Source organism: Pteropus medius, unplaced genomic scaffold (assembly GCF_902729225.1).
Source record: "Pteropus medius unplaced genomic scaffold, Ma_sr-lr_union100, whole genome shotgun sequence".
Taxonomy (NCBI): Eukaryota; Metazoa; Chordata; class Mammalia; order Chiroptera; family Pteropodidae; genus Pteropus; species Pteropus medius.
This window is the reverse complement of record NW_024344378.1, coordinates 21,742,043-21,754,491: the sequence shown is the minus strand read 5'-3', so window position 1 is coordinate 21,754,491 and position 12,449 is coordinate 21,742,043. Positions and strand designations below refer to the sequence as shown.

Below are 12,449 nucleotides of genomic sequence, written 5' to 3'. Positions count from 1 at the left end.
ACAAATACAAGTTTTTCAAGCTTCAGCCTTTATCCTACATTGTCCAGATAGCCTTTGGTGAGGAACCTGAAGAGGATTTGAATTCCTCCACTAGAATATAATATTTTCAGTAAAAGATCATTGTCTTGTTATCAAAGGCATCAATAATTAAGAGAATAGCCCTTAGAGTGAGACAGACCCAAACTTCAAGTTCAAAATTTGCCACTTTCTATGAAATCTTTGGATTTTACACAACTTCCTGTAAATTGCAGAAAAAATAGAGATAAAAATAGTCCCTACCTCATTTTATTGTTATGAGGATCAGATACAGTAAGGCATATAAGTCTGCAATAGTTCCTGCCATATTGTTATTATTATCATTGTTATTATTTCTCCCCATAGTAAATGCCCGATAAGCAATTGCCTAAATAAGCACTTATTGGATTAAATAAATGCTACTTTGGTAAATGAGAAAAACACATATATTACAAAAACAAGTTATAAAAAAAGAACTAAGAAAGAGAATTAGTGAAGAACCTATTTTTGACAGGATCATCAGGGAAGGCCTCTTGAAGATGACATGGAAGCTGAGTCTTAAGAGAGAAAAAGGAGACAGCCACACAAAAAAGGGGGAGAACCTCATTCCAGGCAGAGGAATAGCATGCACAAAGATCTTGAGGCAGACATGCATATGAACTTTCTAAGAACTGAAAGACCACCAGTGTGTTGAGACAGATGGAGTAAGGGCAGAATGGCACCAGATGTGGTCAGAGGTAGCAAAGATCAAACACAGAGGGCCTTAGAGGCTGGAGTAGAAAGTTTGGCTTTTGGTCTAAGTGTTAACACTGAAGGGTTTTAAGCAAAATAATGACAAGATCATCAGACTTAACCCATGACTCACAAAAACCATTTGAAGGATGATAAGAATTTCTGAAAATATTTGGAACTTGTTTATGGAAACTAAAAGTATAAATGTAGAATAAAATATTTTCTATTATTACTGAAGTTATTGATTACCAACAAACCAAAAATCATTTTGGGATACTTAATAAAGATTTTTGTCTACTACTCTTTCTTTCACATATATCATGAATATGTAGGGAATATTGTTATCCACTTAAAATGGAGGAAGACAAGAGTTAATGAGCCAGGCAGGAAGGGTTAGAGTAACTGAGAAAGATGGCCATATTTGACAGCTATGAGGGCACAGAATGGGAGCACTTAATCTGAGCTATGAGGACCACAGTAGAAGAGGGATGATTTAGAAGATGCTGTGGGATAGATTCCTTATCAAAAGGAAGGGCAGGATTCCAGTATAAAATTGTGGGACACTGTAAGATGTTGGATATTCCAACACAAATGCCATAAGGAGACTTAAAGAAAATGTAGATTTATATATCAGATCATTATCTTTACAAGTTAATTGCCCCTCATGTTAACATATCTTTGTCACTGTAACCTTCTTCCTGGAATGGTGGGGTTTATTCTTTCTTGAAGCTGCTTTATTCTCTTTATATATATATACAAATATATATATATATATATTTGTATTTGCCGCATATTAGTAACTCTCTTACTAATTAAGACCATTGCCATAAATATAATGAAGTGTTTCTATTTTCACATGATATATTGAGTAATTAACAATATTTCCTCTCTTAAGGAAATTTAGTCCCAAGGTAAAGCTTAGGGGAAAATGGTGGCATGTTCAGATTTTCATTACTCGTTCACTGATAATAGGTTAATTTAAGTGTACATAATAGCTGAGCTTTACAAAATGTGTCAGTGTTGTTTTTTTAAAAAATTATATTACTATGAGATTGTCACAAGAACAGCTTTGAAGTTAGTTTTAACTTTTTTCTTGGAGGATGAAGTATAGCTTGTCAAATATCGGCTATAAACTTCATGACAACTAATTATCTTTCATTTCACAGCAAGTGATAATAAGAGCAAAAATGGTGAATACCTACTGTTGCCAGGTAACTGCATCCACTGTGCTTCCTGCCACCTTCATGAATCTGTAAAGAACAGAAAGAACAAAGATATTGCAACTTAAAGCAAACCATATCCCCAGGGTTAAAATGAAATAAACTGAGACACAGATCAGGTCAATCCCTGGGCAGCTATGCTTTCTGAGAGGATCCGCAGCCGCAATCATGGCCCATCCACAGCTATTGGAAGTTAAATTGTACAGAGGTAAAGGTAATCATACTTTCGGCTCTTCATACATCCTTTGCCATCTAGAAATCAAGACCTCAATTCAACATTATGTCTGTCTTCCTAAGCCCATGCCCAATAGCTCCCACCTCACTTTTCCTATGATCTAAACTTATCTGTTCCATTTCCTATTCTCCAAGAACTCTGAGATCTGCTAGGAAACAAATAAATGATTATATTTCCCAAGGATCACAAAACAATAGATGCCTTTGAAAAACCTCAGACCTCTCCTTTTGAAGAGATTGGGAAAACCCAAGATATTTGTACAAGTATAAAGTGCTACCAAATATGCTGCAATGATGAGCTGCTACACCTGTCTAAATGTAGAAACCTGGACACCATATAGAGAAATCTAACCATTTCTGGAGCAGCTAAGTAGAGAATTGAGCATCATCTGACAAGCATGCTCAGCTCAAAAGGGCAACCAGACCTGTTTCCCTGCAAAGCACACAGCAAAGTCTTCCTAGCAATTCCCCACCCTCCTGCACTCCTAGAAGTTCCACTAGAACAAAAAGGCCAGGAGGCAGCATCTGAAGCCTTACAGATGCCACAAAGTATTAAGAGTAAGTGGAGGACAGGAGAAGGAAATGAGGAGGAGGAGGCAGTTTGGCTCCTCCTTGTCTGCATGGTTTTTGACTTTTTTTTCTCCTCCACTACCATTTGCCAGCCCAGAAGCAAGAACTTGGGAAATGGAACATGTGAGTGATCAAGGCATGAAACTGGTTAGATGGGATCAATTATAACATAAACGGGGATTGGAGTAAATACATTTACTGAGTACCTACACAGTACTAGGCATTCACATGTATTATTTCCTAAAATTTTCAAAACTGCTTTGCTTGACGAGGTGGATATTATTAATCCTATCATATAGATTACTAACTTCTCTACTGGCTAGAGAAGTAGCATCTCCAGATACCCCAAACAGCCCATTTTTATGGGGTTATGCTACCCCTCCTAGTAGCACTCCTTGGGAAGCAGGGCACAGGTACCTTCTGCTTTTGGAACCCATGGGTTTCTCTTGCTCATCTCCTCATCTCTTTTCTCCAGCCCAGGAAGATTTCTTGAGTCTGGGAGGGTAGCTCCACTCTCCTCACTATTTCCAGCCCTGTGACAAGGATTCCCCCTTTGGAATTCAAAAGCCAGAAAGGTTTGTGCATTCTCCTTTCCATCCTATCAGGTTCTACCTCTGAGTCAATAAGCATACAACCAAGCTACCTGCTTGAATAGAGAAGAGAAAAATGGAAAAATGGTAAAATACAGGAAGAATGAAAACAGATTAGCATCCAAAATACAATCCCTGCCACATATATATTCTAAACAGTGGACACCTGATGATAATCTTACAAGTAGGATCACCCAAAAATAGAGGGCAGGATGAAATTTTGTACTCCCTCCCCAGGATATTTTAAAAATTAGAAAACCTAGACAAACTCAGATAAAAGTATAATTTTTAAAAAAGAAATAAAATGCTTTAAAATACATTTACATGAACTTTACTCCTCCAAGATAATTCCTAAAATCAGAACTAGAAATACTATTTTATGGAAAACTGTCTCCATTCACATATAAAAATAACCATAGTGAAAATAACACTAACATTTATAGTGCTTTCTCATTATAAATTTTTTTTTGGCTTCTTATGTGTATTTTGTATAACCCTGGAAACAATTCTGATTCCAAATCCTACCCTCTTTTTAGGATCCTATGCTGCCTCCAAGCTATTTTCACTGAGGCTAGGAAGTACAGTACAACTCTGAGATGCAAAAAATAAGCTGAATTTTTTGCCTTCAGAAAATACTACCATATTTATCAGAAAAAGAGTAAAGGCCTGAGCACATTCTTTGTTTGTTGGCTTCCTCTCACGACTTGAGCATTTCAGATCCTATTTATAAGACTATATGTTGGAGCAAGTATCAAAAAGTGACTGATTTAGGGCCTCTGCTATAAGGCAACCACAATAAAGTTGAGAAGACAGACACTGAGACAATTAGCTATCAGAGTCTCTATATGCTGTACTACGTTGTGTACAAACTAACTGCTGTGGGACAGCGGTCAAGGGAGCACTTAAATTTACTTCTGTGGTCTTAGAAGAGGGATAATCATTGAGAAAAGCCTCACACTGTACATGACAGTGAATCTGGCATTGAGAGAAGGGTAAGGTTTGGCCATGAAGAGCAGGCTAGGAATAGGAACAGCAAGAACTGATCATAGTGAATGTGTTCTCAGGAATCCAGTGTGGCTGGCTGTCAGGTGATAGGTAAGGAGGTGGCAGAAGGTCAGACCAGGTTGTGATGCTATTACCGTTGGGACCTATCGGAGTTCGGGAGTTTGGTGTCTCCCGAATGGCAGGGGTAACAGCACAAAAATGTAGTTACCACTTTTTCTTGGTTCTTTCTCATTAATGCAGTGAAGAATCACAGGTCAGTGAGATTTAGAAAAGATTTATCAAAAGTATATCTCAGAAAGACAAAGAATGACCCAAGGAGGCACATGGTCCCAGTGAAGAGCTGTAACAGAGCGCTGTTATCACAATAACCAACACGAACGGGCCACAAAAGGCCACACGAAAGGCCACCAAAAGGCCACATAAAAGGACACAAAATGGACCCAGAAGTGGGAATGTCTGTATTATATCTGGGCCGTGGTGGGGTGGTTCCAAAAGCATTCCTACGTGACTGGCAAATGAGGTCAATTTGATTGACACCTAGCTACTATATAACTCTTTGCCTAGTGCGTATGTGCTTACCCAGAATTCAGTCTATTCTAAGGAGATTCATGAACTTCCGAACATAAAAATAGCATTCTAGTGAAGCTTAAGTTGTAGGCAAATTAGGGTAGTACCTCTGTGCAGGTGTCTGTAGCCAGATTAGGCCAGCTAAGACTATGACCCTTCTTTCCCTTTAGGGATGCAAGAGGAATTCTTTAACTATTAACAGGGTGTTCTCTGGGCAGTCTTTAGGCTGAGCCCCTATTCCTTTGTTCCCCATCACTCACGTCTGACTAGATACCTAACAATGTTAACATGTCTGGCCTTTATTCTTTAAGAACTAGGTGCAATTCCATGTCCTATTTATCTTTGTAAGACTAATACTCAACACATCACTGTAAAATATAGCTAGGTACTCCTTCACATATATTGTTGGATTTATCCTGTATTTAAACAAGAGAGGGAGTGTCGGGATCAGACTGGAATTTCAGGAAACTCACTTTGGCTATGGTAAAGGTGAAAGGAAATGGTGTGGACAAACTGGCAGATGAATATATAAGATAGGAGACTTTGAGATGTGAGAATGAAAAAAAGACACAATTGAGAAACACTGTTGAAGCACTCAAGAGGACTTGGCAGGTGAGTTTAAATGAGGGAGAGGAATAAGAGAAGATCCTGAAGTTTTAATCGCGGTAATGTCATTGCCCAGATGGGCAACCTAGAACAGACTTTTGATGCTGATGTTGGTGAATGTTTTCCAATCCTCTTGAATATGCCTCAAAGAACTTGAAGTAAATAAGTCATTGGTGGTAACAGTTATGAATTCACAAGAAAATTAGGAGGAAAAAAATAATCATCAATGTCCTGCTTGGCTAAAAGGCTCTGGACAGGCAATTAAAAACACATTTAATTTGGCATTTTAGAAGCTGGAAAATGGTTCTTCGTGATACTATAATCTAGAAATCCTCATATGCATTGGATAGTTTATTCTGCTATACGTTGATAATTAAGTACTTAAATAACCTTCCATTATCAAACATAGCACTATAAAAGGATTGGGAAAACTATAGTTAGGAATATTTAAAGTAATGCTAATGTTTTCTCCCCACATTCCTATGCCATATAATCCTCAGTGAAAATCCACAAAATCTATAATTAAATATAAAATTTAATGGGTCCACATATAGAATATTATTTAGTTTATAGAGAAATACTTTAAAATTGAAAATAGAAAAAGACCTACCATTATCCTGGACAGGAAAATCAATTATTTTTCCTAAACAAATTTATGAGTTTAATAAAATTCTAATAAAAAAATCAAAGCGGATATTTTTGAAAGTTTATAAAATCATTCTTTCATTTGAAGAAAATAAGAAAATTCTGAAAAAATGGAATAATGAATGGAAATTTATCTGAGCTACCATTTGTAAAAATATACCATAAAAGCTGCAATAATTAAAACTTTCTTAGCTTGGAAATTAGTAAGGAGATCTATGGAGCACAAGATTTTTAAAAAAAATTTATACATAAGAATAGATTACATGAAAAAATTAGTATATGAAAAAAACAAAACACTTTTTAAATATGGGTTTGGGCTATTTGAAAAAAATTAAACTCAGTTCTTCACCTACTATCTTATTTTGTATAAGAAATCAAAATAGTAAAATATAGTTTAGTTTAATTATATTTTAATATTATTTCAATCACAATTTAATATTTTTAAACAAATAATATTATCTTCTTCACTTTAGTAGTATATTGAAGCAGCAGAAAAGTTGTTTTAGCTGACTTTTAGAAAACACCCTTATATGATATTTCTACTTTCACATGAAAATTGCTATAAACTATATATTTTTTCCCTTTTAACAAAATGATGAGACCAACTTCAAACATATGGAAACGTTTCTACACTTATTCTGAGGAGGAAAAATCTAATTTGCAAATAATGTCAAACAAAATATGTATTTCCAAATACTACCAGGATGACCAAATATACCCTTGTTTTTTGAGATCTGTAAAAACTCATCTAAAATGGGGTAAATGTTCTGTTTTTAGAAGTCCTAAATGATATTATAAAAAAAAACCCTAGAAATACAAAACCAACCACAGAAATAACACATAAAAGAAACTGATTAAACTCTAAAAAAAAAGTTTTTTACATTATAGCCAATGAGTTTGGGGGAATTCTCCCCACGCCTATGCTCCTTCTTGAAAATTAGGGCTCACTATATCTCCTTTATATCTATGTCATTTCTATACTCTGTTTTAAAACTGTTTTATTAAAGTACAATTGGCATATAATATCATATTAGTTTCAGGTGTTTTTATATCTATATTGGCACCGTGGAGGACATCTAGTCCAAAAAGATGATAATTTTCTTTATTCAAATCTAACATTGATGGATTCTTCTGCTCTCTAGTTCTGCCTGTTTCTCAGAAACTGGCCCAAACCACATAAATGAATAACTTCAACACAGCTGCAGAATACTCAGCAGCAGTAATATTAGAGGCGGAATAACATGTACACAGATTACTCCTGTCAAGAATGAAATACCACTGGGAAAGTGAAATTCCATTTAGGGTCTGGTATTATCCAAGGATTTTCAACCACCCACTTCCATTCTAATCTCTAGATTTAGGTCTATGAATGTACAGATAAAGGATAACTCGGGATGTGAAAAACAACAAGAGGGGAAGAACTTGGTTTTCCAAGGTTGGATGTCTCCATACCTGAATTATGAAGGCAGACATTCTAGACGATTATCTCAGAGAACAGGAGGGGTCTGCCCTCATGCTGACATTCAGTCATGCGAAGGATAATAGAGGGGAGGGGCAGGACCTCATATCAAAGGAAATTGGCCAGTGCCAGGCAGACCTTTCAGTATTGGGAAATCTTTCCCATTGGAGCCAATCTGCTGCTATGGAAAAAAACCCCCAAAATATCCCTTTTCATTGTGAGAGTTCCTTTCCTCCCCCAAGAGACCCCAAATCTGGGAGAATTTCTTTCCTTTGTTATCCACCTGCATATATGATGCATCTGAAATATTGTTGAGTCTTCTCTCCTAGGGCATATCACAGCTCTCTCTTATAATAAGGCACATCTTTATTCATGGTCTTTGGGGTTTGATTTCTACTTCTGGACCACAGTGTTCAATGATAAAAAATGGATTCTGAATTTTTCTCCCTGGAAAGAGGATAAATCCTTCACAGGGAACTGGATGTCTAAATGAGTATAAACTTCAGTAACGGTAGGCAGCTTGATCTTTATTCTCTTGTCCAAAAAGAGAATCTTTGGTTATGTAACTAACATGAATAAGATATGACAGACATTCTACACAAAAGCCTAGAAAAAACTTGTGAGGAAATTATTCATCTTGAGTTATAGCAAACAAGGCATCTTTCATTTGGTCTAAAGCCAGTTACTTTTCCATAGCTAATAATACTTTGAACTATACTAGGTGCTGCACTGAACAAATAAAAATATTGATGCCTCTCTCTCTCTCCCTCCCTTTCTCTTACTCTCCCCTACTTTGAAGCCTCCTTTTCTCTCTTCCTGGCTGCTCCCTTCCTTTTCTCTCCCTACCCCCATTTATATAACAGTATATTGGCGGTAGGCTATATGTTCTTTGACCTTAATGACTAGTGCAGCTCTTTATTTAAGCTTCCCTTCTAGCTTAAATTTCCTTCATTTGATAGATTTATAGAGCTTTTAATATACAGGGACTTGAGATGGGTGAAACTTTTCAATCAATCTCTCTTGCCAATAATCTAAATCTATGAGGTTTAATTTAAGGAGGTTCTTGAATAAAGGAAAAAATAAGTTAGCTATAATTTACTGATTGTAGGTACTTGGTATTTAGTTTATATAATGTGCAACCCTATAAGGTTGGAATTATCACTTTCATTTTATAGATGAAAAAATATGCTCAAGATCACCTAGGTAATATTGAAGAGCTGAGAGTCAAACCTAGTTCTGACTCTAAAGTGCTTATTTTAACAATGCAAAGCTGGCAAATTTGTGATATGTGTGGTGCTACTCCCTTTTTCTGAGTCTATGGTAGATTTGGTATAGATCTCAATACTCTCTCACTAATCTCAGAATCGGCCTAAGAATCCTTCTTAAGATAGGGTTCCAAGCACTATTACCTAGAATTGGCCCCCAAGATGAAGCCTATTTGCTGCTGGGTGTGGGGGAGGGTTGGAAGGAAGGAGGCTATATAAGATAATGTCTGGAATGAAATGGAGGCAGATGTGAGACAATACATAAAGGACAAAATAGGTTTGCTTGATTAAATTCAAGACAAATGGCAGGGGTATGAGGGATGATGAGAGAAGACATTGAAACAGATCTGGAAGGCTATGGCTGGAGCTGGAAGGTGCTGGTTAGAGGAATATTATGATAGACATGTCCTGACAGTCTAAAATGCTGATGAGGAAGTCATAAAGACTTGGATGCAAGGAAAGAAGGCTATAACTGACCTGATATGATTTGCTCTGGCAGTGGAGCCTGGTGGGAAGGAGGAAAAATGCATCAAGATGTTATGATAAAAAAGCAAACTTTCCAAAAGCTCAAGCCCTGGAATGAAGCTGAGACAAAGAGAGTGAACACTGTGAAACTAAGGTGAAGAAGGATTATAATTTTTTTGTAGTATGCCAGATCTGTGGCTTTGTTCAAGGAGGAAGCTTCAGGAAAACAGTACCACACGGGTCCAGGAGTCAGACAGATATCTAATTTAAGACCTGGCTCCAGAGCTATCAGCCATGTGACCTTAGATAAGTTGTCTAACCTCTCTGAACTTTTCAAATGGAGAGAACAGTCACTGCTTCCCAAGGATGTTGTGAAGATTAACAAGATAATATACATGAAGGAACATGAGTATTGCCCAGTAATACCGTTGGCATTTGATAAATGTAAATTTGGTAAATAATTTAACATCAGTGTACCTCCATTCCTTGATCTGTAAAATAAAGATAATAAAACCTGCTCTGCCTATATTACAGGACAGTGGTTCTCATACTTTGATGTGCAAATAATCTTTTGGGGACCCATTCAAAATGCCAATCTATCTAAGTCCTATTTCCACACATTCTATTTCTGTAGGTCTGGGCTGGAGCCTAAGAACTATGCTGCATTTTTAAAACATGCTGCATTTTTAAGCTCTCCAGGTACTTCTAATGCAGGATAGTCATGGGCCACACCCTGATCTTAGTAGCATCTGATAGGGTAGACCATTCTTGGAGGAAAAAGTAGGGTTCTAAGGGAAAGCAGAAGAAGAAAGGGAGGAAAGGAATGGAAGAAAGGAAAGTAAGGAAGACTATTTCCCAATACCATCTGTGTCAAATCTAAGTCTATGTCCCAGTATTCCAGTCTCTTTCTCCAATGTTCTTTCTAACCCCATGTGGCTTCTCTGACATTAGAGGAAGAGAGAAACATCTTTAATCATAATGGAAATAACTGATAACCTCAGGCATGGGTAAGGAATTAGGCTGTTTCTCTAATCAGGAAATAAATCCTTTCCAGGAAAAAATAATAAAGAAAGCAAGTTTGGAATTAAGTAGTCATTAACGCAATTCTCAGCTGGAGAGCAGACCTTTGCAGTAGCCAGTGCTTCCTTGTTAATGAGCACTGAACAGCTGCTTGGAGGCCTTGCTTGTCTCTAGAGGCAGAGATGGAAACTCTCTTCTTATGAACTAATAGGAATAAATTGTCCTCTCCTCTTGTAATTTGGTCAAGTCATAATTCTTTCACAGTTGAACTAAAACAAAACAATTATTAGGAATAACACTGTAATAATCACTCTATGCACTAAATTGTCCCCAGGCATGCATCTTCCCACTACAAACTAGAATGTGGTATAAGTGGGTTTCTAGGCAGGAGGTAGAGTTGTGATCACCTTCATTTTATTGACATGTTATTGTAGCTAATCAGAAAGGTTTCTGTCCTCACTCAATTCTCTGAACTGCTTAGAAGGCTACATTGAGTCATATACAAAAAAGCAGTTAGAAAAATCCGCTTTTTCATCTTTGAAATATACTTGTTACTCTTAACAACTGAGGCTGCCATATCTTTAGGTGTTAACTGTACCAGAAACTGTGCTAAGCTCTTTAAATTCATGATCTCATTTAACTTCCCAACAAGCCTAAGAAATAGGTAATTTCATTTACAGATGAGGAGATTGAGGTTTTAGAGATTAAATAATTCCTCAAGATGATCTACCTAGTAGCTAACCTGGGTCTCGTCTAGTTCCAAAGTACATACACTTTACCATGCTGCTTTTTTTCCTCCCCCAATCCTGCTATATTGACTCACTACAATAGAAAACAGAAGGCTGCTGTTTTAGTATGTCTGTATGGAGGAAGAGACCCATGAAGTAAAAAGATGCCTATGGCCCACAAAAGTCATAATGGGAGCCTATGTATAGGAATATAGTGGTTTCCATCCTTATACACCCATAAAACCTTCATTGTTACCTATACTTTGAGTATAAGTGGAGTCTATATATCAGCATTAGGCACTTAGTAGAAGTACTGGTAATTAGACACAACTAGAGATAGAGATTCTAGATTTAAAAAGGCAATTTTTTGGTTTCTGGTTTGTAGACTATTGAGCATATAACATATACCATGTGGTCTGCTGTGATGGATATGACTGGCGTTTACCTTCTAATTTCCTTCTGCTTTTATCCTCTTTTGCCAAATCAGAATGCTTTCTATAGCTATTTGGGCCACTGCAGGAACTAAAGGCCCTGTGTAGCTTTCTGTTCTAACACAGATTCAGACTAGAATATTTTACCAGCAACTCTAGGATGTTAAGATAACTTCCATTCTTCATTTATTCATTGAACAAATTTGAGCACCTACTATATAGTAGACTTTTTGCCAGTACTGCATATACATTGGTAAATACAGCAGACATACTTCCTGCCCTCATGGAGTTTATAATTCATACCCAACAAATAAACGAACGATAAATATATAGTTACAAATTATGATAAATGACATGAAAAGAACTGACAGATTGTGTTGATAGAGAATTACTTAGCTAGGTTACTCAAGGAAGGGCCATGATGGATGAAGAGAAAACAGACACGTGGCAAGTGGAGAGAACACTCTAGGTAGACAGAAGAGTATATGTGAAGGCTCCCAGATAAAGAGAAGCTTAGCACATACCAGGCCAGTGAGGCCTGAGTAAGGTAAGTCAAAGGGAAAGCTGGAGAAGATAAGAATGAAGAGCCAGAAAACAGTCAGATCATTCATAGTAGAACCTTGTCAGATGTGGTAAGATTAAATTTTATTCTAAGAGCAATGAAAAGTCATTAGAGTCTTTAGCAAGTGACTAACATCATGTGAATTATGTTTGTAAAAGATTTTTCTGGGAACTCAGTGGTAACTAGTTTGAAGAGGACAAGAATGGAAGTAAAAAGACCAGTAACTTCAGGTTCTGAGTTTTTCGAATTATAATTCTTTTGTTATGGTCTGCTCTACTACCATCCCTCACCTAAAGCAGGGTTCATATTCCAAGTCAATGTGGTTCATACTTGTT

At 36.8% G+C, this 12,449-nt stretch overlaps 1 protein-coding gene across 3 annotated transcripts in view; it reads right to left on the bottom strand.

Moving 5' to 3' along the window:
- The window catches only part of HPSE2 (heparanase 2 (inactive)), a 536,390-nt gene that overhangs the window by 182,072 nt on the left and 341,869 nt on the right, over positions 1-12,449 (bottom strand). For all 3 annotated transcript variants that reach the window (XM_039871547.1, XM_039871548.1, XM_039871549.1), the window contains one exon: positions 1,950-1,997. In XM_039871547.1, the coding sequence (XP_039727481.1) occupies positions 1,950-1,997 (48 nt within the window). The remainder of the gene's footprint in view (positions 1-1,949; positions 1,998-12,449) is intronic.